Here is a 25,902-nt window from a genome sequence, read left to right on the forward strand (position 1 = left end):
GGTCAAGAAATTCCTCCTCATCTCGGTCCTAAATGGTTTGCCTATTATCCTCAAACCATGGCCCCAGGTTCTGGGTTTTCCCGTCATTGGAAACATCCCATCTGCATCCATTCTGTCCAGTCCTGCCAGAATTTTATAGGTCTCTATGAGATCCCCTCTCAATCTTCTAAACTCCAGCGAGTACAATCCCAATTTGCGCAATCTTTCCTCATAAGTCATTCCTGCCATTCCAGGGATCAGCCTGGTGAATCGCCTCTGCACTCCCTCCATTGCAAGAACATCCTTCCTTAGATAAGGTGACCAAAACTCCACACAATACTCCAGGTAACGTCATCTCTTCCAAATTCGCCCATATTTATATCTGCTATCACAACAAGAGGCTGCTCAAACTCCGAAAAGAATTTTTAATCATATTTTGCTTCGGTGATAAATTTATTACATAGGGCCCAGAAGAGAGAATATAACCAGCAATTGAAATTTCTAACATAGTGCCATCTAGTCATCTTTATTGTGAATAGATTCAAGAGAGAATAGAATCAGTGATCTCGCTGCCAATAATACATAAACTCCAGGCCAGTTGAGAGTGCTACTGTTCAATCTGGGTGTTGCTTTCATTAGTGACTGTGATGTAGATCATTATTGCACATGATTGGTTGATATTTTGATTCTACCGGAGCTGGCACCTGTTGCATCCCATCAATCCTGGTCTGAGGCAGAGAAGACGTGAGGAATAGCCAGAGACCACACCACTGCATAAAGTCAGGACTTTCCAACACAACAGCCTTACTTCAGACAGTATGTGAGTCTCTTTTGGTTATATATTTACTTGGTTTTGGCGTATCCATCTAACATTAATAGCCTTATTACTCATTCAGTTTTATTGCCCCTGGAGCCTATTACTATTTCTGGAAGTGTTATGATATGAAATTGAAGTCTGCAGATCCAACAAATTATTGCTGACTTTAAACTTTCACTAAAGGTACAAAGAAATTAAAAGTAAAGACTGGATTTTTGTGACTGTAGATTTTTGTTCCATTTCAATAACTGATTGCATGCGAGTCTGTGGAGAAAGTGGGGACTGCAGGAATTGTAAACGTACTCTTTGGCAAGAGCTGTATGATTATCTTACTAAATTTAAATTGTGACTGTTTCAGTCTCTATAACCCAACGCCACTGGCTCGTTACTTTCCTAAATATTTGAATGTTATCTTCAACTGTAATAATAAACCAAACAGCCAATCTGCCGATTGTGCTATGATTCAATTAGTTAGCTCAAAGTCTCAAGTCAGTGGAAGATGTGTTGATGAGGTGGTCTCATTATAGGGAGTGTATAGAACATATAGGTCACCATCAGCGAAGGAATGCAGTTCGCCCTTTTAAAAGCCTTACAGATTATGCGATAGTGAACTTTAGTTGTCTCCTCTTTATTCTCTAGTAGAAAACAGAAAATCTTTTGAAATACTCAGCAGGTCAAGCAGTACCTGTGAAAAGAAAAACAAGTGAATGTTTCAGGTTGAATGCCTTCTGTCAGAACTGTCTTTTTTCCTCTTTGCCCTGTTAACTTCCAGAACGAATTTATCCAAATTGTTGTGATGTGAATATAATCAAACATCCTCTGCAATTCCCCAATGATGTACTTTTGCCTGAACCTGAGCTTATTATTTCTTTGTCCTCATTTCTTCTCTTCCCTTGAGCTCTGCATTCCTTTCTCCAATCCTTCCAGACACCTGTTCATCTTTTTTTTTAATTAGGTAGGCACTTGGATTCTGGCTTCATTTACATTGCTCATGCCATTCACAGCATTTCCCCCAAAACTCTTCAGTGCACTCAAAAGCATCTCTCCTCTTTCCATAGAGCCATAGAACATTCTATAGCACAGAAATAGGCCCTTCGGCCATTGTAGTCTAACTAATATTCTGCCTAGTCTCACTGACCTGCATCCAGTCCACAGCCCTCCTTACCCCTCCCATCCATGTACTCGTCCAAATTCTTCTTAAATGTTGAAATTGAGCCCACATTCACCACTTCAGCTGGTAGCTCATTCTGCATTCTCTGTGTAAAGAAGTAAAAAAAAAGCCTACATACATTTACTCTGTCAATACTCTCATAATTTTAAATACCTCTATCAAATCTCTCCTCATTCTTCTATGTTCTAGAGAATAAAGTCCTAACCTATTTAACCTTTCCCTGTACAGTAATTTAGTTCCAGAAGTCTAGGCAACATCCTAGTAAATCTTCTCTGCACTCTTTCAATCTTATGATATCTTTCCTGTAGTTAGTTGACCAAAACTGCACACAATTCTCCAAATTTGGCTTCATCACTGCCTTAGACAACTTTACTATAACATCCCAACTCCTGTACTCAATACTATGATTTATGAAGGCCAATATGCCAAAAGCTCTCTTTACAACCCTATCTACCTGTGACGCTATTTTCAGGGAATTATATATATGCATTCCCAGATCCCTCTATTCTACCGCACTCCTCAGTGCCCTACCATTTACCGTGTATGACCCTTCTTGGTTTGTCCTTCCAAAATGCAACACCTCACACTTGTCTGCATTAAATTCCATCTGCCATTTTCAGACTATTTTTCCAGCTGGTCCAGATCCCTCTCACCATGGGTAATAAGAGTCTTACTGAAACTCCTCAGCCAATAATGTTTTATCTACTTAGCTCTCTATCCAAGTGTGTGATGGGAGTGTGAACTGATTAAATCTCACCTTGATATGTCTATTTTTTAAGCATCTTGCCTTTTTCCATCTCCATCACAACACTTTTGAAATATTCTTCACTAACACTGACCTACATCTCACACAATGTTTCTCACTGAAATATCCTAATTCTTTTCTGCCTCTGTGAAATCTATTCTTGATGACTCCATCCTCTGCAAATCTTCTTTCCCACTGTCCGCCAGCTATTTTGGCTACCTGTTTCTTCATGGCCGCCACTTCAACATCTTGAATGGGCTGCTTAAGTTTATCATTTCAAACACAGACAAAGCCATCCCTGAGCATTTCAACATAATTCTTTCATCACCATTCCAACACCACTTCCTTCGATGACTGGCCCTTGGTCGATCTCTCTCTCTCAAGTTATTTATAAATGACATTTCCGACCATCTCTATTTTGATTCTTCATGAGTCACATAATGCCATTCGTAAACTTTTCTTGACAATAACCTCATCATATTCTTTGAAGAGGAATTAGAGTAGATACAAATACTCTAATGCAGTAGAAAATATAGATAAATTATATCTAAAGGACTTTGAGAAGGAACCACATAATAGATATGATCAATGAATGTTGATAGAAACATAATTGCTCACAATCTGAAGTCAAAATGGGACCAGATTTTGTAGTTAGAAGAAAAGCAACTGTCCTACCAGCTGACCTCAGAGAAAGGGGGTCCCTTCTCCACTCTCAAACCTAATGCAGGGTTTCAATTCCAAACATCTACAATTGTTTCCTGTCTACAGTCATTTCCCCACCCCCCCCCCCCCTCAGATAGTCTCCAACTTGCTGATGTTCTCCAGCAGATTGGTGCATTTTGCTCTCAAAGAAAGCTATTCATAAAAATATAGCCGCCTTGTTGACCTGATGACTTTCCCAACATCATTTGCCATTGAGTCTTGAGTCCTGGGAGGTCCATGACTTATTAGTAGAAATTATTGTAATTAAGCAATTAATTACATGGCAAAAATCTCATGGGCAATAAACCAGGAAGTAAACGCCACACATATTAACTATTTTAAGAATCTTACATAGACCAATGTAAACATGTGAGCAAGGTCAAAGCTGAAATTCAGGAAGAATGTTTTGAAATATAAGTTTCACATCAATTAAAGTTATCACTGAGAATAGTTAGCCCCAGAAGTATTCATAAATTTGATGATTTCCAAAGTTTGTATTGGAGAAAGCTGGAAAACAGCTTTTGCTGTGGTGGAGAAATAAATATCAACATCGATGCCTGGATCTCCATGTTTAACTGTGCATGCGTGTTCCAGAAATTTCCATGAGTTTTGCAGCATACTGACAATGAACGATAATTTTGCCAAATGTATGACTGCAAGATTACTGCTGATTTCCAAATTGTTATTGGAGTGGGAGATAACATGGCAGGAACACACTTGGAGAATGGGCTGATACCACAAATGAATTTTGAACCGATGTTGTATTTTATTTGAAAGAAAATTAATTATCTGAAGTTCAGCAGTGGTTCAAAATACAATCACGGAAATCGCCAATTAACAGGGCAAGTTAGCAGCTCCATTAAAACAATGTAAACCAGGCCTAATTCTTAAGAAAAGTAAGAGAAACAAAATGCTCTTCATTCCAATATCCGGAATCCTAAGCCCCTGTAGGCGACGTCAAGGGCACTCACTGAACTGCTGAGCATTTCCAGTATTTGGTTTTCCAAGCCTGAGGTTTTGGAAGGAGTTGAAAAGAAGACATTATATATCACATTAGAATTGAACTTTGGTCAGATATATATATTTGGTTGGCACCTAAATGAAAGGATATAGAGACAATAAAAGGAATGACAAAGGATGAGTAGGATAATCAAATAGTTTTTTAAAAATAATTGACTGAGTAGTTACAGAATGTATTTTCACCATTAGAGAAGATAAAGAAATCTAAAGGGCATCAACACATGACAGAAACCAAGAAAATGGGTAATTAAATCAAAATGCCTTTATTGAGAAATGGTGAGGATGCGGAACATTGCTATCACAGGAAATGATTCAGATGAATAGTGTGGATGTAATTCAGTGCAAGCAAGAAAACAGAGCTAATGCTGATCAAATTATACCAGGAGAGATGTAAAAATGCTCAAATGGAGCGTAAACATTTTTTTTTTAATTTTTTATTTTTGAGCGTAAACATTGACACGGGCTTGGTTGGGAGAAATACTTTATACATTCCAGACAATTCCACATATAGTACAACAGCGAACAGGCCCTTCAGTCCAACTCACCCATGTCCTTGAAGTTGGCATGGATGAGCATAATCTGTTTTTGTTTGCAATGTCTGAGAAAAGTGTTGCTTGTGCAGATAGTGGGGACCAGAAAGTGTTGACATAATATAAAACTAGACCAGAAAATCTGCAGATGCTGGGGTCTAGTGAGGTGCATAAAAGTGCTGGAGAAACCCAGCAGGTCATGCAGCATCCCAAGGAAGTAAAAGGTAGGCCTGAAACGTTGACTACGCCTTACTGCATGAATGCTGTGTGACTTGCTGAGTTTGTCCAACATTTTTGAGTAAAACAGGAAGGTCTAATTTGCAGAGAAAAGGAGTGAATGAAGATCTTGCTCCACACACAAATGTGCTTTCAAAATTCCACAGGTAGTTAAAATCAGAAAATATTTAAAAAAAACTTTGCGATTTTGGTTGCATCTGTGAAGAAATGAATAGAACTTATTCTTCAGGTCAATATCATTTCATCAGATCTAGTGCTAATACATTCTAATCAATGTGGTGAATCCCGGTTTTAAAATTCCCAATGCGGTACAAATTTTATATATATTGCAACTTTGTGAAAAGATTTTTCCTGAGATGAGAATGGTCCTTAAATACAGTCGATGTAAAATTATGAGTGTGACATCCTAGAACAGTGGTTCTCAACTTTTTAATCACCCACAGACAATTTGTCTTCCTTTATTGCAGTCCATCTCTTCATCCACTCGTTAGAGGAGGGTTGGGGGATGCTGAACTCGAGTCCTTTCCACACATTGAATGGGATTTTTGTTTTGTTTTGCTGAGGAAGTATTTTTGAAAATTTTGGGGTTTTGTGGACATCAAATTTACACCATTTTTACATTTTACTTCTCAGTAAAATTGTCTTCGCCACATTTCTGAGGACCATCCATGGATCACCAGTGGTCTCCGCAGACCAGGAATATTGGTCTCAAAGCTTCTTCTCCTTAATAATTAAGTGGCTTTTTTTTTAAAGTTCTTTTTTAAAGCTCAGGAACAAATAGCAGTGATAAAAGAAAGAAAATTAGTTTTAATCCCTAAATGAGAGTTCCTCAATAAATGTAAGATGCTGGGGACGTTGGTAAAATGGAGATAATATTTCAAGATTCTCAATGACACATCTTCAGGTCTTTGTCGGGTGGGGAAGTATTATGGATCTGAAGCTTTGTGGCAATTCGAATAAAGTGTCCGGTCTATCCTACTGCCAAGGAAGATATCAAATGTGACATTATTAAAATAGTGCCTTTTTAGTTCTTAATTCACAAATAGAATGGGTTGGATATTTATCTCTGCTGTGTAATTGGGACTAGTTGATCTTCCTCCATAAAACAGTGATTGTATTTCTGGCAAGTAATTATGCATGTCATGCTTTGAACCACTTCCAGGGGCGAGATCAGATGGTACATAAACAAAACATCCTTCATCTACATTTTGGCCTGACTACCACGGCAGGCAGTTGCATTCTCTGACTTCAAGCAAGGGAGCAATGTTTATCCGCATTAACTGTACAGTTTTCTTAGAAAAAGAGAGTTAAGAACAGGAGCCTTCCAATAAATATAAACAGAATCAATGACAATAAACAGATTTGCTAACCTGCTTTAAAAAATATCCCATCCCACAGCAATAGCACACTTCCAGGTATCTTGCTGAAATGTGATTTCCATCTTCAAATAAAATTATGTATTTACTGTATAAAAAGCAAAATTATGAGCATGAGAGAATGCCAATCATTATACACATAAAAACACAAGAAGGTATGAAATAGGAGCAGGAGTATGCTATCTGCTTCAATAAGATTATGACTGACCTGGCAGGAGGTGGCAGAAATTGTTAGATGTGGAGGCGGGTGGTGTGGTAGGTGAGGGGGTGGAAGGGGCCAGGGCAGATGCGCGACAACGGAGGGAAACACGAAAATCTGCAGATGCTGTGATTGTAGTCAAAACACACAGAAATGCTGGAGGAACTCAGCCAGTCTCGCAGCGTCCATAGGAGGCCGAGGTTTTGGGCCTGAGCCGTTCCTCAGGGTATGAAGATGAGCAAGAATAAGAGACTCTCTTTTGCTTCCCTCTCTCTTATTGTTAGGGGGTGCTGAATGCCCTATTCCTCTACACCAGGCAACTCTGTCTTGCAGCAAAAGTTGCAGGTTACATTTTTGTGTCATTACATGACAATAAAAGGAATCTTGAATGATTATTTACTCTTTTCTTTATTAAGTTTTTATCTGCTGTATAACTATGCGGTATCTGAGTTTGGAATTGTTTATCTGCCTGCTGTGAATATTTGCATTCTCAAGGTAATTGAAGCCAGAACACAAGGTACTCAGAAATGAGTGTTCCACAGGGAAGATTCTTAACATTCTGGAATCCCAACAAATAATTTACTCTCAAGTCAGTCAATGGTCACTTGTAAGAAATGCAAGACTAGTGTATCAGAAGATATCTTCTGTAATTGTTTGATTGCAGAAGAAGACCGTTAAATCCATTGACTATGCCAAAATAAAGGGGTGGTTTAATTTATGAGAACGATGAAACCACCAGATGAAGGGCTCAAGCCCAAAATGTTGGTTATGTATTTTTACCTTTTCTCCAGCATTGTGTTTTTACTTGAACCTCAGTGTCTACAGATTTTCACCCACGTATTTTACATCAAAATAATGCATCAGTTTCAGTTATCCAATGCAAAATGCTATAGCGACTGCAACACTGATACTGAAAGAACACACAACCAGACGGGTTGAGCTCAGTGAGCAGAACTGATTTATTGCAGGCTGCCTGGCTGGCCTTATACTTCCAGCCTGGCTGAGAACTGCGCTGGGTGCGCTGACGTCACCAGGGCATCACATGGGTCACCAAGCACGGGCTTCTGAGCCTGGTGCCGAGGTTGAAGGGGAAACCCCTGATGGCACCGTTTTAGCCGGTTGCCCTGCTGTGTGTGTTACAAGCGGGGCCGGTTCGCCTGCCATACGGCGTGCCACCACACAGCCCCCCACCCTTACCAGAACCGGCGCCGATGTCCTGTATAGTCAGACGGCCTTGCTTCTTGGGCTGGGCCACAACTACGGGTTGGGTGGGGTCGAGGTGTGCTGGCTTCAGCCTGTCCACCGTAAATAGTTTCCTCCTAACGCCGATGTTCAATGTGAACGTGGACCCTGAACGCTGGACGACTTTGTATGGCCCTTCACAAAGCCTCTGCAGAGGGGCCATGGATGGGCCTCGCCAAATAAAAACTTACTCCGCGGAGTGCAGCTCGCTGGGGACATAAGAGGTCCATGTGCCATGTCTGGGTGGCGGTGGGGGTGCGAAGGAGCCCAACTGGGCCCGGAAATGGGGGAGTAGCTCATGCAGTGACTGCTGGGGGTTGTGAGGTGCATTGACGAACTCACCAGGTAGTGCTAGCAGTGCACCGTAGAACAGCTCTGCTGATGACGCCTGTAGATCTTCTTTGGGCATCGAGCAGATGCCCAGGAGCACCCAAGATAGTTCGTCCACCCAGTCGGGACCGGTGAGGTGGGCCATAAGTGCCAACTTAAGGTGGCAGTGTAGTCGCTCTACCAGCCCATTGGCCTGTGGGTGATAAGGCGTGGTGCGGTGTAGCTCGAACCCCAGCCTGTTGGCGAGCTGTGCCCAGAGCGCAGAGGTGAACTGGGCACCCCGATCACTGGTGAGGTGATTCGGGACGCCAAACCGGGTGACCCAACCATGCAACAGCACTCGGGAGCACTGGAGGCATCTGGCATCGGGATCACCTCGGGACAACGAGTGGTGCGGTCCACCACCGTGAAAAGGTAATGATTACCCCGGGAAATGGGTAAGGGCCTGACGATGTCCACATGAATGTGGCTGAACCGTTCCCGGACATGCTCGAACTACTATAGGCACTCTGGTGTGCCTATGCAGGTTCTGGCCCAGCCCATGATCTGCTTCCGCAGCCTGTGCCAGATGAAACGCTCTGCCACCATAAGGACCGTGGACCTGATGGAAGGGTGCGAAAGGTCATAGATATGGTGGAAGACTTGCCTGCACCACTGCTGGGGAACCATTTGTCACAGGATGCCCATGGAGACATCACACAGGACGGTGCCTTCACCACTAGGAGCCAGAAGGTCCTGGAACCGCAGGTCCGTGATGGCAGTCCTGAAGGCTCGCGTTTCCTCATCAGACTTCTGGTCCCGGGCGAGCTGGTCGGTCGAGGCCGGGTGTCAGCGTGCAGATGGCCGGTTGTGAGAGTGCATCGGCGACCACGTTGTCCTTTCCCACCTTGTGCTAAAAGTCGGTGGTAAACTCTGACACGAAGGAGCGGTGACGCTGCTGGCAAGACAACCAGGGATCCTTTGCCATGGTGAGTGCCTGCGTGAAGGGTTTGTGGTCGGTAAAGATGGTAAAAGTCCTTCCCTCCAAGAAATAGTGGAAATGCCGCACCGCCAGGTACATGCCCAGTATTTCACAGTCAAAGGCGCTATACTTGCGCTCTGGTGGGTGAAGAAGCCGGATGAAGAATGCCAGTAGCTTCCACTATCCATTCACTTGCTGTTCCAGGATGGCGGCGACAGCTGTGGCAGAGGCATCGACGGAGAGTGCCATGTGCAGGTCAGTGTGTGGGTGGGCGAGCATGGTAGCCTTCGTGAGGGCATCCTTCGTGGCCTTGAATGCTCTGCAGGCCTCTGGAGTCCAGGCAAGCATTTTATGTTTGACCGCGATGAGGGCGAAGAGCGGCTGCATGATGCGTGCAGTGCCTGGGATGAAACGGTTATAGAAGTTGACTATACCCGCGAACTCCTGCAGCCCCTTGAGGTTGTCCAGGGGTGAGAACTCCTTGATTGTGGCAACCTTCGTAGCGGTGGGTGTGGCTCCTTCAGCCGTGATGGTATGGCCCAGGAACTGCATGGAATTTTTTCCAAACTGGCACTTAACTGGGTTGATCATGAGGCCGAAGTCAGCAAGTCGGGAGAAGAGAGTGTGCAGGTGGGCCTTGTGTTGCGCCCGATCCCTGCTGGCAACAAGGATGTCATCCAAGTAAATGAAAACAAAATCTAAGTCCCTGCCCACTGAGTCCATAAGGCGCAGGAAGGTCTGGGTGGCGTTCTTGAGCCCAAATGGCATGCAAAGGAATTCGAACAAGCTGAAGGGGGTGATGATGGCCATCTTGGGTTTGCCCTCGGGGTGCACTGGATTTGGTGATACCCACACACCAGGTCAACCTTGGATAATACTCTCGCACCATGCAGGTTGGCCGTAAAGTCCTGGATGTGAGGGATCGGGTAACAGTCAGGAACTGTCACCTTGTTGAGCTGCTGGTCGTCTCCACAGGGGTGCCAGCCACCGGAGGCTTTCGCGACCAGGTGGAGCGGTGAGGCCCAAGGGCTGTCAGAGTGCTGAATGATCCCCAGCTCCAGCAGATGCCTTTGCCACCTGGAGCTTTTTCAGTGGGAACCGGCATGCCTTGGCGTGGGGATGTGATGTAACACCCCGTGGCACGGTGAGGCAGCGGAGAACTGTGGCTTGAAGAGGGCTGGAAACTCATCCAGGATACGCTGGAACTCGTCCTTGGGTGTGCTGATCATGGCCATTTGCGACTGTTCTGTGTGGGAGGTGTTGAGGCAAATGGCCTGGAAGGTACGGGCATCTACCAGGCGCCTACACCGAATGTCAACCAGGAGCCCGTGGGCGAGGAGGAAGTCAGCACCCAGGATGGCGGTCAGAAGGGATGAGATGGTGAACCTCCACGAGAACTTTTGCCGTCCGATCTGGAAGTGGACAGTCTTGTCTCCATACGTCTGGATCTCCATTGCATTGGTCACATGGAGGGGAGGTTCTCGAGGCCGGTTCCTGGACTCGATGGCCGTGGCCGGAATGATGCTCATCTGGGCCCCAGATTCGATGAGGAAACGTCAGCCGCTGACTGAGTCCCACAGGTAGAGAAGGCTGTGTCTGGCCAGCCACTGCAGCCATTAGCAGGGCTGATGAAACTTCCGAGCCTTGGCTCTCCAGCGCTGGTGGTAGAAGCAGAGGCATGGAGCAGATGCCTTGCCTCTGGTTATGCTCATTGTGGCTCCTGTAGGGACCGGGTGTTCTACCGCAGCGCTAGAGGAAGGCTTGGCATGGTCATGCCCATGACTTGTGACCTGCTGGACTGCTGAGCCCTCCAGGAATCACTCGAGCCATAGCTCTTGAGCCTTCTGAGCAACCTTCCTCGGTCAGCAAAGCTCTCTTGGGCCAGTAGCAGCCGGATGTCCTCAGGCAGATGGTTGAGAAAGATGCGCTCAAAAAGTGGTGTGATCGCCCATGAGTGCAAGCATCTCGTCCATTAGCTCAATTGGGGACCTGTCCCCCAAGGCGTCAAGGTGCAGCATCCGAGCGGCACGCTGGTGCCTGGATAGCCTGAGGGAGCCGGTGAGCACCCGCTTGATGGTCCCGAATTTATCTTCTGCAGGTGGGTGTTGAACGAGGTGCAGCACACGTTTGGCGGTGGCCTGGTTCAAGGTGGCGACCACATGGTAGAACCTGGTCGTGTCTGAGGAAATCTGGCAGAGGTGAAACTGAGCTTCTGTGTGGCTGAACCAGATCTCTGGCTCCTGCACCGAAAAGTCAGCGAGCTTGACAGTTATAGCACTGACCAAAGGGTTGCTCATGTTGGGTTCAAAGGCATTTGAACCTCTTGGGGTCACCAATTGTAGTGGCAGCTACACTGATACTGAAAGAACACACAACCAGACGGGTTGAGGTCAGTGAGCAGAACTGATTTATTGCAGGCTGCCTGGCTGGCCTTATATTCCCAGCCCGGACCTGGCTGAGAACTGCACTGGGGGCACTGACGTCACCAGGGTGTCACATGGGTCCCCAAGAATGGGCTTCTGAGCCTGGTGATGAGGTCAAAGGGGAAACCCCCTCACGGCGGTTGCCGGTTGCCCCGCCTTGTGTGTTACAAGTGGGGCCGGTTCGCCTGCCTAACGGCGTGCTGCCACAATGCAATCTTTTGGAGGAACTCAGTGTGTCAAGTAAAAGAATAGTCAATGTTTCAGTTCAGAACCCTTCATCAAGGCTATTATCCAACCTCAGATTATGTACTTTCTTGCAATTATTAATGAAATTTAACTTTGTCATTGATAAATGCTCGGTCTAAAAGTGGTGATCAACTTGAAATGAATGTGACATCAAGAGATCTGCATCTGACCTATAACTTGATATTGTTGATATGACCCCCTCTGACTAACTAGACATTCCTGCATTGATTACTGAAATGCATGCGCTGCCTGAAAATATCTTCAGTAAATGGAGAATGTTAAGATTATGTTGAAAGGCTATGGTTATAATTTTGCTATCATTGGAATTTGTTAAATGTTAAATGTTGACATACAGTGCAGTAACAGGCCCTTCCAGCCCTCGAGCCACCCAATTAACTTACAACCCCTGTACGTTTTGAAGGGTGGGAGGAAACCAGAGCACCCAGAGGAAACCCATACAGACACAGTGATAACGTACAAACTCCCTTTTTAAAAAATATTTTATTTATCTGTTTTTAAACTCAAAAAATGTACAAACAGACAGCTCCAAATTCGAACCTGGGTCACTGGCACTGTAACAACATTGCGCTCCAAATCATGGGTCATTTACCGGCATCACCTACGGCTCCTTGAACGCTTCCACCAGCGTTGTCTCCGCTCCATCCTCAACATTCATTGGCGCGACTTCATCTCCAACATCGAAGTACTCGAGATGGCAAAGGCCAACAGCATCGAATCCACGCTGCTGAAGATCAAACTGCGCTGGGTAGGTCACGTCTCCAGAATGGAGGACCATCACCTTCCCAAGATCGTGTTATATGGCGAGCTCTCCACTGGCCACCGAGACAGAGGTGCACCAAAGAAGAGGTACAAGGACTGCCTAAAGAAAGCTCTTGGTGCCTGCCACATTGACCACCGCCAGTGGGCTGATATTGCCTCAAACCGTGCATCTTGGTGCCTCACAGTTCGGCGGGCAGCAACCTCCTTTGAAGAAGACCGCAGAGCCCACCTCACTGACAAAAGACAAAGGAGGAAAAACCCACACCCAACCCCAACCAACCAATTTCCCCTTGCAACCGCTGCAACCGTGTCTGCCTGTCCTGCATCGGACTTGTCAGCCACAAATGAGCCTGCAGCTGACGTGGACATTACCCCTCCATAAATCTTCGTCCGCGAAGCCAAGCCAAAGAAAAGAAAGAATGGCAGAATTAGGTGAAGAACCCCATTCTCCAGAGAAAGGGCAGCATTTTCTCTAATCTTCCATTGCTGAGCTCCAAATCTGAAATATTCCCACTAATCTGTGACAATACTGATTGATGGATTGCAATCATAAATTTGGAGCCAGAATGGCAGGTGTCTTAGTCTACATTACACGACTCAGACTTTTGACGGAGGCTGTTTGTGCTACATATGTGCATAATAAGAAATGGAGGAGACTATATGTGCTCATCCAAGATCAAGGCCAATCCTGTGCCTCATTCACATTGCTGCTCAATTCCAAATCTCTTGTGTACAAATTTCTACTGGTTACATCCTAGGACTACATTCAAAAGCCAACCATCCACTGCTCTCTGAGATGGACAATTTCAAATATTTGCAACTCCTGCATCAAGAAATTTCTCCTCACATTAGACCTAAATAGACAATTACATGTCCTGAAATTATACCCCAAGTTCTATATTCTCCATCGACAAGGAATACCCAGTGAACCCTTCTCATAATCTCGAATATCAATACAATCATATCTTCTAAATTCCAGTGAACACAGGCCATTTATAATTACTCGTTCTGTATAGGCCAAGTCCACTTTTCCCAGAAATTTATCTAATTAATCGAGGTTGCACTTACTCCAAGACTAGTACTGCAACTCCTTTTGGCTGGTTAATCAAAAATAAGAGGATGTCATATGAGATTAAATCAAACCCTTGTTCAATAACAATTTTTATTCTATTCGAAGCCCTTGACAATATGGACAACATTCAATTAGCTGGTACCTTCCTAATTACTTAGTTTATTTGATTTTTAAAATTTTTTATTTTTCCTGTTTTGAAAATAGTCATTTTTAATATATTTATACATTCTTCTAGTACACCGTTTCTGTGGTTTGAATATTGTGCTGCGCTGTTAGCCAGAATCAGACACACACAAGGTAAAGACTGTACAACAGGCTTTAATCCACAAAGACTTCCACAGAGCCAGGCTGGCTGTGGCTGCAGTAACTCAGTGTGAGGCCTCGGGAGGCCGGCGCAGGCTTATATCCCAGAGGGTGATTAACACTCGACCGGGTGGGGCTTGATCCCTTCAGGCCGACTGATTGACAGCCAGCCAGGTGTTGTCCTGTCCCCTTACACTCCTGCAGGTACAGAGGTTTCCCCCTGCAATAGGCCGGCGGTACGCTCCTGCAGGTACAGGTGTTGTCCCCTGCAATAGGCTGCCTTTTTTTAAATTGTCCTGGGTGGGGGCGGGTGGTGCAGTAACAAGGAATCATACCCACTATACACATACAATATTTACTGGTTAAGACGGTCCAGCGGCCACCGGGGGTCTCTGTGACCATCGTAGGACTGGCTTCTGGTCACTGGTCGGAGGGGATGTGGGGGGGCTCGTGGCTGGGGTCTGTGTGACTAGTGTGGTGCCACGCGGAGGGGTGGCCGGGGGGGCTGGGGTCGACGTATGAGGGTCATATTGGATGGGTGAGGGGGCAGGTTCATTTCCCAGGGGTGAAGCAGGTCCCTGGTGGTTAAGAGGTCCTGCGTGCCCCATAGCTGCCTGGGGACGGGGATGTATGCCCGGTCAGCGTCGTCCTGAGTTGGAGGGTGGCGTGGTGTTGTGGGTGCTCCTGCTGGTGCCAGGTCCATGGTTGAGACGGTGTCCTCCCTGCCACTGCTGAACCTATCGTAGGCATAGTTGTAGTTTGCATGTAGGAGGAAGATCTGCTCGACCAGGGCTTCGGCCTTGTGTGTCTGTACGTGCTCATGCAGGAGCACCAGTCCCGGGGATGTGAGCCATGCTGGGAGGGACATTGTACAGTCTTTACCTTGTGTCTGTCTGATTTTGGTTAACAGCACACCACAATTTAAGCCACAAAATTTTCCCACGGCTGCCATGGAAAACTCCTTTAATCCACAAAGACCATATGTACTTGCCCTTGACTTGCACGTCCATCATAGAGCACCAGAGGTTGTGAGGGATGTCCCTGGTCAGCGTGGTGGCGGCCAGGACCATCTTGGAGTCAGAATTGTCGCTCTCTGGTTGTGCGCAGTAATTTATGCCATCCAGAGGCATGTGGAGCATCGGTAAGGTGGCACGATCATTGCCCGTATTGACCATGTCAACATCGGTCGCGGAGTGTGACTTGCAGTAGCCGATGGCATCCGGAGGCATGGGGAGCATCGGTAGGGCAGCCTGGTCATTATCCATGTTGATCATGTTAACGTTGGTTGTGGGGTGCGGCGTGCGGCTGCCGTTGGCACCTGGAGGCGTGGGGAGCATCCGTAGGGCGGCCTGCTCACCGCCCGTGTTAACCACGTTCTCAACGTCGTCGGGGGCCCTCCGTGTCAGCCACTGCCTGGCCTAAGATGGTGGCGGCACATGGGGGCCCGCTGCTTGGCTGGCCTTCCCCAGCCGTGTTCGTTGTGCTGGGGGAAGTGATGTCATCGCGGGCGGTGGCAGTGATGTTATGCCGTGAACCAGAAGTGACATTGCTGTAGTTCTCAGCGAGCGGCGCTGGTGAGAACGGGGGCTGGTCCAGGTGCTCGGTGCATATGCTGCAACAGTCGCTGGTGGGGCCAGATGTTGCACCGTCGAGGTCGGGAAAGCCGGAAGTCATAGCGGGGACAATAGCACTGCCTGGCACGTGCATGTGGAGGGGTCCGCGGGGGAGGTGGGGAGATCATAGAGGGTCGCTGAGCTGCCGGGTGGTTTTGAGAGGCACACTTTAGCGAAGTGACCTTTCTTGGGGCATTGGGAACAATACTGGTTCCTAGTCGGGCAGTTTTGGCGCGATTGTCGGTTTGACCCACACCAGGACCCACAATACCTACAGGGGCGCTGGGCGCCTGCCAGAGCAATGTTTTCCTTCCCAGCTCAGTCTGGAGCTGCAGCTGCAGTGTGAGAGGGCCATGAGGGAGCCTGGGGGAACCTGGAATCGAAGGCTTTGATGTGCAGGGCTGCCAGTTCCAGGGTTTGGACCACTTCCACTGTCTCGGTTAGGGCATAGATATTGTCTTCCAGCAGCTTCTGCCGGATGGCCCTCGAGCATAGCCCTCGGACGAAGGCATCCTGGATCAGCCTCTCGACCTCCTCTGCACCTACCCCAGGTTCAGCCAGACACGGTTGAGCCAACTCTTGCAGATGTCCCAGGTAACACTCAGCCGTCTCCCCGGGTTGCTGGGCTCGGATATTGAGGAGGTACCTTGCACAGACTGCATTCATGGGGGGCTTGTTCAAGTTCTTGAGAGTGTCCATTGCACTCTTGTACGTGGAGCAGCCTTTGGTTGCCTGGAAGGCGTGGGGACCCAGCTTTGACCAGAGTAGGACCAACCTCTTCTGATCTGAGTCCAGGATGCCGCCTTCGTGTGCCTCGATGATTGCCTCTACTGCGTGCTGCCAGATCTCGAAGCATGTCTGGACTTTCAGGTGGCGTGGGTCGACTTCGAGGCTCCCTGTACTCAGGAGTTTTCCATGGCAGCCGTGGGAAAATTTTGTGGATTAAATTGTGGTGCGCTGTTAACCAGAATCAGACACACACAAAGTCAAGACTGTACAACAGGCTTTAATCCACAAAGCCAGGGTGGCTGTAGCTGCAGTAACTCTAAGTGAGCTTCGGGAGGCTGGTGCAGTCTTATATCCCGGAGGGTGATTGACACCCGACCGGGTGGGGCTTGATCCCTTCAGGCCGACTGATTGACAGCCGGCCAGGTGTTGTCCTGTCCCCTTACACTCCTGCAGGTACAGAGGTTGCCCCCTGCACTAGGCCGGCGGTACATTCCTGCAGGTACAGAGATTGCCCCCTGCAGTAGGCCGGCGGTACACTCCTGCAAATACATGTGTTGCCCCCTCCAGTAGGCCGGTGGTGTACCACCACAAATATAATATCCATTTACTTGTAGTTCCCCTCCCTCCCTCCCCCAACATCAAAAGAAAACCAAACAATTTAAAAGACAGAAAATGGTAAAGGGAGAAAAAAAGAAAAATTTAGCATACCTCCAACCTTTCCAATCTACTTCCACTCTTTGAGGTGCTTCATTGCTGCATTTTTTGTATGTTTTATCAGATTTTTAGATCTTTGAGCTACCATTATAACTGGGCATTAGTGTATCTTCTCCATGGGCACACAATTATGCATCTCCATTAGCAGGGGGGAGTTGGACTTCCAGGTGATCGCAATACTTTTTTATGCTACTGACATTTTGCTACAAATTTATGCTACAAATTTAATTTGGAATTTTATTAATTTTTTTGCCCATGTCCACCAGGTTTCCCAATAAATACAACTCTGGGTCCAGCAGAAAGTCTACTCCTGTAATCCTAGTTAATATTTTAGATAATTCAATCCAAAAGGGTCTCACCTTCACGTAGGTCTATGTGGAGTGTATAAAAGTACCAATTTCTAATCCACATGAAGCACATTTCCAATATCCTTGGTTTTCCTTTATGTAATTTTTCTGGTGAGAGATATAATTAGTGTAAGAAATCTAATCTGGCGTTGATCACCAATGTCATGCTCTTCCTGCATAAATCCGACAAATACTCTTCATCAATCACTATTCCCAAGTCCAACTCCCACCTCTCCCTCGATCTTTGCAGGCCCAGCTTTAGGCTCTCATTTTGAAGTACAAAGTATAATCTGGATCTAGCCTCCCGAATTTGGAAGTGCCTCCCAATTGAAATAACCTTTCTATCTCGTTTCCTTCATTGTGGGGCCCTATTTTTCCTTCTTAACTGGAGAAATAATGGAAGATTCTATTAGGAAAATCATATTTATCCTTCATTTGTTCAAAGGACATGAGCTGTCTGTTTTCATACCAGTCCTCAATATTATGGATCCCCTTTCGATGCCAAATATCCAGATTTTTGTAACCTAAATTCATAGGCATCAACTCGTTACATATCAAGGGTGTTTTTGGTGATAATATCAATATAATCATTAATTTCCTTTCAGATTCTTATAAGATGATTTAGGATGGGGTTGTCCTTATTTATTTATTAATTTAGTATTTGTTTTGTAAATGAAATCTTTCGCCATCCCCTCTCCCATACTATGTAGTCACATGTTAACTCATTTTGGTGGATCATCTTCTTCAAATAAGGATGCAAGGAATCTCAACTAGGCTGTCAAGTAATATTTCTTGAAATCTGACAAATCGTAGCCCCCCCCTCCTCAATTTATAACCCATGTCAATTTTTCCATGGAGATCCTGGAAATTTTACCTATCCAAAGATAGTTTTTTATGGTTCCATTCAATGCTTTAATTTTATTTTGTGTGGCATATAAATAGGAATGAACTGAAAAGGATACAATAGCCTTGGCCACACCTTCATTTTGACACAATTTACCCTGCCCAAAGTGATGGGCAGGTTTCTCCTATTTAAATCGTCTTTGATTTTTTGAAGGATAGGGGTATAGTTAAATTTATATAAATACCCCAGGTTTCTATATATCATTATCCCTAGGTATTTAATACTACCTGGCTGCCATTTTAAACAGATCCCCTGTTTATATTTCTCATAATCCACATTAGTTAAGGGCATAATCTCACTTTTCCCCCAATTTACTTTATATCTGGAAATTGTAATATATTATTCCAGGGTGGCCTGTAATTTGGGCAAAGATTCAGCTGGATTTGTGATATATAATAGCACATTGTTTTCAAATAAGTATATTTTATGCTCAACCTGGCCCACCCTGAATCCCTTTATATTTGGGTCTTTTCTACTATGTTCTGCTAATAATTAAATAACCAGTACAAACAATTCTGGTAAAAGAATCATTGGATTTTGAGTGAAAAGAGTAGTCTCTTGCTTGGGGGTGCAATTATCTCCAGGCATCTATTAAATGTAGATCTTTCATATAAGCTAGTGTAGCTTTTGTCAGCATTTGCATAGATTTGTCTAATATTAGGTCTAGACAAAAATTGAAGTCTCATCCAATTAAAACATTATTTTGATCTCCCGCTGTTTTAAGAAACCCATTTTGTATAAATGACTCATCATCTGCGTTTGGTGCACAAAGTTTAATAAGTGTCCAAGCCTCTGAATAGATCTGACAGTCTACTATTACATATTTGAATATTTGAATCCCCCACTACATCCTTCACCACCAGTGGAATTTTTTTGTTTTTAAAATGGCTACCTCCCTCACCTTGGAATTACATGAAGATGATATTACTTGTCCCACCCAATCTCTTTTCAGTTTGGAATGTTGTGAGGTGTGTTTCTTGCACAAATCTTATATCTGTCTGTAATTTCTTAAAATGTGCCAAGACTTTTTTTTATCTTAATATTTCCATTCAATCCATTTATGTTAATACTGATGAACTTCAATCCCTTATTCATTAATATCTATATTTATTCTTATCTGCGTTTGGTGGCCCATATATATTCTTCTGCAGCAGTGTGCCTGCCTCATTTCAAATGTTTCTTTCCTTCTCACTGATGGTCCCACTGAAACAAAAAAAGGAAAAAAAAAACAAAAAAAATCTCCACTTTATAGGTACTAAATTCCTTCCCTTTTATTTTGATGCCAATCACTATCCCCTTGGCACCATTGTCCCCTTCAAACAGAGTACACCTGTCACTCTCATTGGAGCTTTTACCATTCTGTTTTATTCTTGTTCATGTTCATTGTATATTTACATTATCTACATCACCTGTCCTTATTTCCTCTTATATTATTGAATCATTTCCACTTATCATGTCACAATCTATTTGCTACTCATCCTGACATCATAAAGAAAATGCCAAGGAAAGGATATATTATTATTTTCCATATCCCTTATACCCTTTGACCCTTAATCTATTTTTCTTGCTCTCCCATCACTCCTTCAGGTCTTTCTTTTAATTTCCATGCCATCTCCATCACCTCTCGAGGATCTTTTCAATATTTTCTTTCACCCTGGGATATTGACTTGCAGCATTACTGTATATAATAAAACATAATTTTTTTACTTCAAATTCCTTTCACTTCTTGGCCAGTGTCACGCTCATGTCAGGGAAAAAGCTGATCCTATCCCCTTCAACTATCAGTGGTCCATCATGTTCCGTGGCCACACATAGTATCATCTCTCCATCACAGTATTTGAACAGTATTATTAATTCCGGGTGTGGGCATTGATTCGGCCCGGGTTGGGGACTGGAGGTTCAGTGGGCTCTCTCATTCCCAGGATTTTTGGGATATACCTCCCAAGGTATCCCACCAAGTCCTGACCCTCCACCCCTTCCTTCAGCTTTATAATCCTTATGTTCTGCCTCCTGTTATAATTTTCTAATGAGTCCAGCCTCTCCAGAAATGTCTTTCTCTCGACCTTCCATGCATCCGTGCCATTTTCAAACTTTTCCATTCTTTCTTCCATGGCCTCCATTTTGTCTTTGGCAGCTGCCATGCAGGTGGTTAGAGTGGCGAGTGCCATCTTTAATTCACCCACTCCTTCCATTATCTTTTGGACTCTCCCACTGAGGGTCTCCATCCTGGCTGCTAGCATTGGTATGACGCCTCTGTTGGCATCGATTTGCCACTTGTTGGGCTCGGGCCGTCTGCCACCATGTCAGATTCTGCTCTCATTGCGTTAATCCCATTCGGAGGGCCCGACAGTGTTTGTCCTTGCCTGTCGATCTCACCTGTTCCCAGGAGAGTATTATGGGCAAGAATGATTTAATATTTTTTGGTCGATTTTCAGGATTCTATCGTGGAACTCCTGTGAGTCTATCCCTCAGCTCCTCCACATCACTTACTTGAATGTTTGCTTTCTGCATCTCATGAACCAGCAAGACAAAGCATCTCACCAGCACGGTAATAGGACCTTCCGAACCACGTGTCCATGCTGCTCAAATACGCCCATGCGACCAATCAACCTCCTAACCCCGTACCTGTGAAAAGAGAAACAGATTGAAGGCATTTGGATTCTGAGGAGGAGTCTTCAACCATCAGCAGTGTTTTTTTTAAAATTTCACTTTAAAATGAAGATGAATTGCCAAATAAGATCTCATTATTTTTCATTCTCTAACTCCTCTTTCCCAGGAAAACTAAATTGAAAGTATGCATGAATTAAATGTTGAGATAAAGCAGAATGAAATGTGTTATCCTATTCATATATAAAAATGCTTGAAGGATCAAATTTTAACTACTCATTGACATTTGACTGTTCATATATTATTTTATATTGTGGATATGCAGGATGGTAATTTAGTAATAATGTCCAAAGCCATAGAAATCATTTTACCCATGATTCATTCTTGTATACCACAGTCAATCAGTAGCAATTCAGATGTTTTTAAGCTCTGAAAACCTGTTTTCTCTTTGCATAGAATGGATAGAAATGGGTGCCTCTCCATATAAATAAGCCACCTGTAATTTCAAGCTATAAATGTATTCGGTCCTCAATTTCTGTAAAACATTTTTAGATTAAACTAGTTAACTGGCAGGAACTGCATCCTCTATACTGTGCTAAAAACCAAGGTTAATTATAATAATGATTTAGCTTGTGGAGTCACCTTGGCAATTTTGATGTAGGTCATTTCCTTTGTGGTTTTTCACAATTCACATGTAGGAGAACCCATTATTTGAAATCGAGGACAAACATACTTTGGGATATTGGGAATTAAAGACACTATAATTTCTACACTGAGTATTAGTTTTGTGATAATATTTGTACAGTCTCCTGCCATAGTAAACCTAAAATGTTTGTCTTTCAGTACACAATGCATATGTGCCATAAACTGAATACACTTTCCTAACGTAAAGGTTTATATATTTTGTGCACTTTTCCCTGTCTTCAGAATTTGAATTTTTAAGAAATTGAAATCGATCATTTCAATGTTCTTGAAATTTCCAATTGAAATAGATTGAATCAATGGCAAGTCATTTTAGTTAAAGCTGTTGAAGAAAATACATCTGAAAAGAGCACACAGGGGATAAAAGGTAAGAATAATTGTTAATGATAGCTATATTCCTTGGAGCACAGGAGGATGAGGGGTGACCTCATAAAGTGATCCAAGTCATGAGAGTCTCTTGCCCAGAAAACGTAGGTTTAAGGTGAGGGGGGAGAGAATTAACAGGAATCTGCAGGGTAACTTCTTTACACAGGGTGGTGGAGGTAAGGAACTGGCTGCCAGAGGAGGTGGTTGAGGTGGGTACAGTTGCACCGATTGAGAAAAAGTTGGATGGATTCATTGTTAGGATGGATTTAGAGGGTTATGCAGGCAGGTGGGACTAGTGTGGGTGGGTCATTTTTGTCTGCATAAGCAAGTTTCGTTGATGAACTCTTCAGATATTGGGTAACCCAAGGTGTAATAACTACTTCTCTTTCTGAAAGCGATGAAATAACAGAATAATTATTTTGTCATACGAATTACATTGACCAATTTTTAAGAAATTACGAATAGCCCGTGAGGTCAATGAATGACTACAAGGGTGTCATCTTCATTAATATCACTGGATTTAATAGAATCAGGAAGACCACTTAATTTCTTAAAAGCTAAAGTCAAGACCATGTCTCCAACCTGGAGGTCTTGGGTCGTACGAAGTCCAGCAGCATTGAGTCCAGATACGGGGAGTGGGACACATCATCAGAATGGATGACCACAGTATGCCTCGTCAGCTGCTCTATAGTGAACTGAAGACCAGAAGGAGACCTGTAAAGATGCTGTGAAGGAAACTCTACGCTACTGTGGCCTCCACCCAAGAGAACTAGAAGCTATGGCTGCTGGCAGATCCCATTGGTGACCCCCCTGTGCTGTGAAGCCCACACCAGTTTTGAAGACAGACTCTGCCAAAAACTGATGGAAAACCATGAACGGTGTCACAAAGCAGCAGCCTCAGTTATTACAAAAATGTGTCCCTATTGTGCTCAGCTCTGCACTTCCAGACTGGGACTGCAAAGTCATCTTTGCGTCCACAGATGAACTGCACAACAACATGTCTTCTTCAAACCGAAGGACTACCAATAATTAATCCTTCCCCACTCTACTGTGTTGTACCATTCAGCTCCTTCCAGCACAGGAAGAACCAAAAGGATAAGTTGAGAGTGAGGACCAGGAGAGAGGCAGAAGAATTAGGCAGAAGAGGAGGAATGGAAGAATGAGGAGCATAACGGCAGTAGAGATATGAAAGACAATTCCACAGAATTTTCAGAAATCTTGTACCCATCATCTTCCCACCAACCTTTTCCCAAAACTGATGACTGACAAATTGCAAGTACTAAAGGACCTCTGTTTGAGGTGAGTGGAGGGACTTCTTTTTTACACAGAGACTGGTGGGTGCTTGAAATGCATTGCCTGGGATGGGGCTGGAGGCTGGTACAATAGGAACATCTAAAAGACTCTTAGATAGGCACATGGATGTAAGAAAAATAGTGGGTTATGGGTGTTTGGTAGGGAAGGGTTGGATTGTTGCGGAGTGGGTTTGTATAGATCAACACAACATATTGAGCCATTGGGCTTGTTTAGTGCTGTAATGTTCTATGTTCTAAGGAAACTTTATGTGTTCTCTTTTCAAAGATCTGACATGGAACAAGACATCTCTAAATCAGTTGAGGAAGATATTGCAGAAGCAATCCAAGAAATTACACCACAAGAAGAAACCCTGCTAAATTCAGGTGTATTAAAGTCAAAACACTGCACAATCTCATATTGTAGCTATGGTTTTAAAGGGGTTCTTTTTCACTGACGTTTCTTCAGAACATGGGCAGCACAGTTAGCATAGCCTTTAGTGCCATTGACCAGGGCTTGGATCCCTCACTGCCTGTAAAGAGTTTGTATGTTCTCCCTGTGTCTGCATAGCTCTCCTCCGGGTGTTCTGGTTTCCTCCCACCTTTCAAAAGCGTACAGGGGTTGTAGGTGAATTGGGTGGCATGGCCTCGTGGGCTGGAAGGGCCTGTATGTCTAAATTTTTTAAAGCATGAACATTGGCGACATATCAGTTTGATGGTGTTGATAATGTGAAGGGAATGTATTGACTTAGTTTCGGCCGGGTAAAATCATATGGCACTATTTTCCACCACAGAGCATAAACGTACATTTCCATTTGACATGACTCAAATACTGACAACAAATGAGGGGTGAAGGCTGCAGTCTATTCCTGTGTAAAGGGCATGCCTTCACTCTACAAGCTACACTTCTGACTCGGTGGTGATTAAGAACATACTGTGTGAGTGATTGTATATGTGCTGTTCTATTTGTAAGTACATCAGAATCTTTCACCATTGTTTGATTTCCTCTTCTCTTTCCATTCCAGCCCCACTTTTACCCCTTTCTTCCAATTGCACTCAACCTCTGACTCATTGAATATGGAGTGTGTAAACCAAGTACAGTCTTTATATCAACAGGGTTTGGTAGGCGAGGCAAATAAATGAATCAAGGGTCCAAATGTTACCCAAGATTATTGTTTGAGTGTTTCAATTTTGCGTTATTTAGAGATAACTGCTAAGCTAAGGTTTGGGAAGCTGTTAAAATGTTCCTGTGCAGAATAGGTTGAGATGCCAGACAGTTTGAAACTGAAACACTATGAACACTGATACAAGAATGTAATTAGTGTGATAAGTTCACATCGATGGTTTCAATAATAAGTGTGGGCATATGAATTTATTTTGCAAAAGCATGACAAAACTATGGCAATACAAAGTTTATAGACAGGAAGCATGTGTAGATGGAAGAATTTTGATACACAATAGATCTTTTTCTCAGATTCCACCTATCAGATGTTTCCTTTTCTTTCAAAATGTTAGAACCTAAAACAAAGTCAAAACACAGAGATGCTGGAGGAACTCAGCCAGTCTTGCAGCGCCAATCGAAGCTAAATGTACACAGAGCCATTGTCATACCCACACTCCTGTTCGGCTCTGAGTCATGGATCCTCTACCGGCATCACCTACGGCTCCTAGAACGCTTCCACCAGCGTTGTCTCCGCTCCATCCTCAACATTCATTGGAGCGACTTCATCACCCACATCGAAGTACTCGAGATGGCAGAGGCCGACAGCATCGAGTGCACGCTGCTGAAGATCCAACTGCGCTGGGTAGGTCACGTTTCCAGAATGGAGGACCATCGCCTTCCCAAGATCGTGTTATATGGCGAGCTCTCCACTGGCCACCGAGACAGAGGTGCACCAAAGAAGAGGTACAAGGACTGCCTAAAGAAAGCTCTTGGTGCCTGCCACATTGACCACCGCCAGTGGGCTGATCTCGCCTCAAACCGTGCATCTTGGCGCCTCACAGTTCGGTGGGCAGCAACCTCCTTTGAAGAAGACCGCAGAGCCCACCTCACTGTCAAAAGACAAAGGAGGAAAAACCCAACACCCAACCCCAACCAACCAATGTTCCCTTGCAACCGCTGCAACCTTGTCTGCCTGTCCCGCATCGGACTTGTCAGCCACAAACGAGCCTGCAGCTGACGTGGACTTTTACCCTCCATAAATCTTGGTCCGCGGAGCCAAGCCAAAGAAGAAGAATATATCTTTACCTCCTCTGGATGCTGCAAGATTGGCCATGTTCCCCCAGCATCTCTGTGTTTTGACTACAATCACAGGGTTATTTTGGTTTTTCAATCTGCTTCAAACGTAGAACAATCCAGTACAGGACCAGGCCCTTCAGCCCATAATGTCTCTGCCAACCAGGACACCAAATTAATCAAATCCTAGCTGCCTGTACATGGTCCATATCCCTCTGTCCCCTGCTGAGTTGTGTCTGCCAAAATTCCTCATAGACATTGC

The 25,902-nt window shown here is 44.5% G+C and overlaps 1 protein-coding gene and 1 long non-coding RNA gene across 6 annotated transcripts in view; one reads left to right on the forward strand and one right to left on the reverse strand.

Annotated features, from left to right (window-relative positions):
- Positions 1 to 25,902, forward strand: part of LOC138758990 (DNA ligase 1) — a 45,929-nt gene that overhangs the window by 8,952 nt on the left and 11,075 nt on the right. The window contains exons 1-2 of one of the 4 annotated variants that reach the window (XM_069928712.1): positions 691 to 799; positions 23,694 to 23,791. In XM_069928712.1, coding sequence (XP_069784813.1) covers positions 23,701 to 23,791 — 91 coding nt within the window. In that variant the 5' untranslated portion in view covers positions 691 to 799; positions 23,694 to 23,700. Of the gene's footprint in view, positions 1 to 690; positions 800 to 22,035; positions 22,117 to 23,693; positions 23,792 to 25,902 lie in introns of those variants that run through there. The other 3 variants (XM_069928713.1, XM_069928714.1, XM_069928715.1) reach the window with 3 other exon arrangements.
- LOC138758992 (uncharacterized) lies at positions 424 to 19,829 on the reverse strand. 2 transcript variants are annotated; one of them, XR_011354569.1, is made up of 4 exons: positions 19,796 to 19,829; positions 17,549 to 17,644; positions 6,572 to 6,665; positions 424 to 1,481 (listed from the first exon to the last, which is right to left on the reverse strand). It is a non-coding gene; the product is annotated as an uncharacterized lncRNA (long non-coding RNA). The 2 variants fall into 2 exon arrangements; XR_011354570.1 differs by lacking the exon at positions 19,796 to 19,829 and adding an exon at positions 19,342 to 19,774.

The sequence above is a fragment of the Narcine bancroftii genome, chromosome 3, assembly GCF_036971445.1.
Source record: "Narcine bancroftii isolate sNarBan1 chromosome 3, sNarBan1.hap1, whole genome shotgun sequence".
Classification (NCBI taxonomy): Eukaryota; Metazoa; Chordata; class Chondrichthyes; order Torpediniformes; family Narcinidae; genus Narcine; species Narcine bancroftii.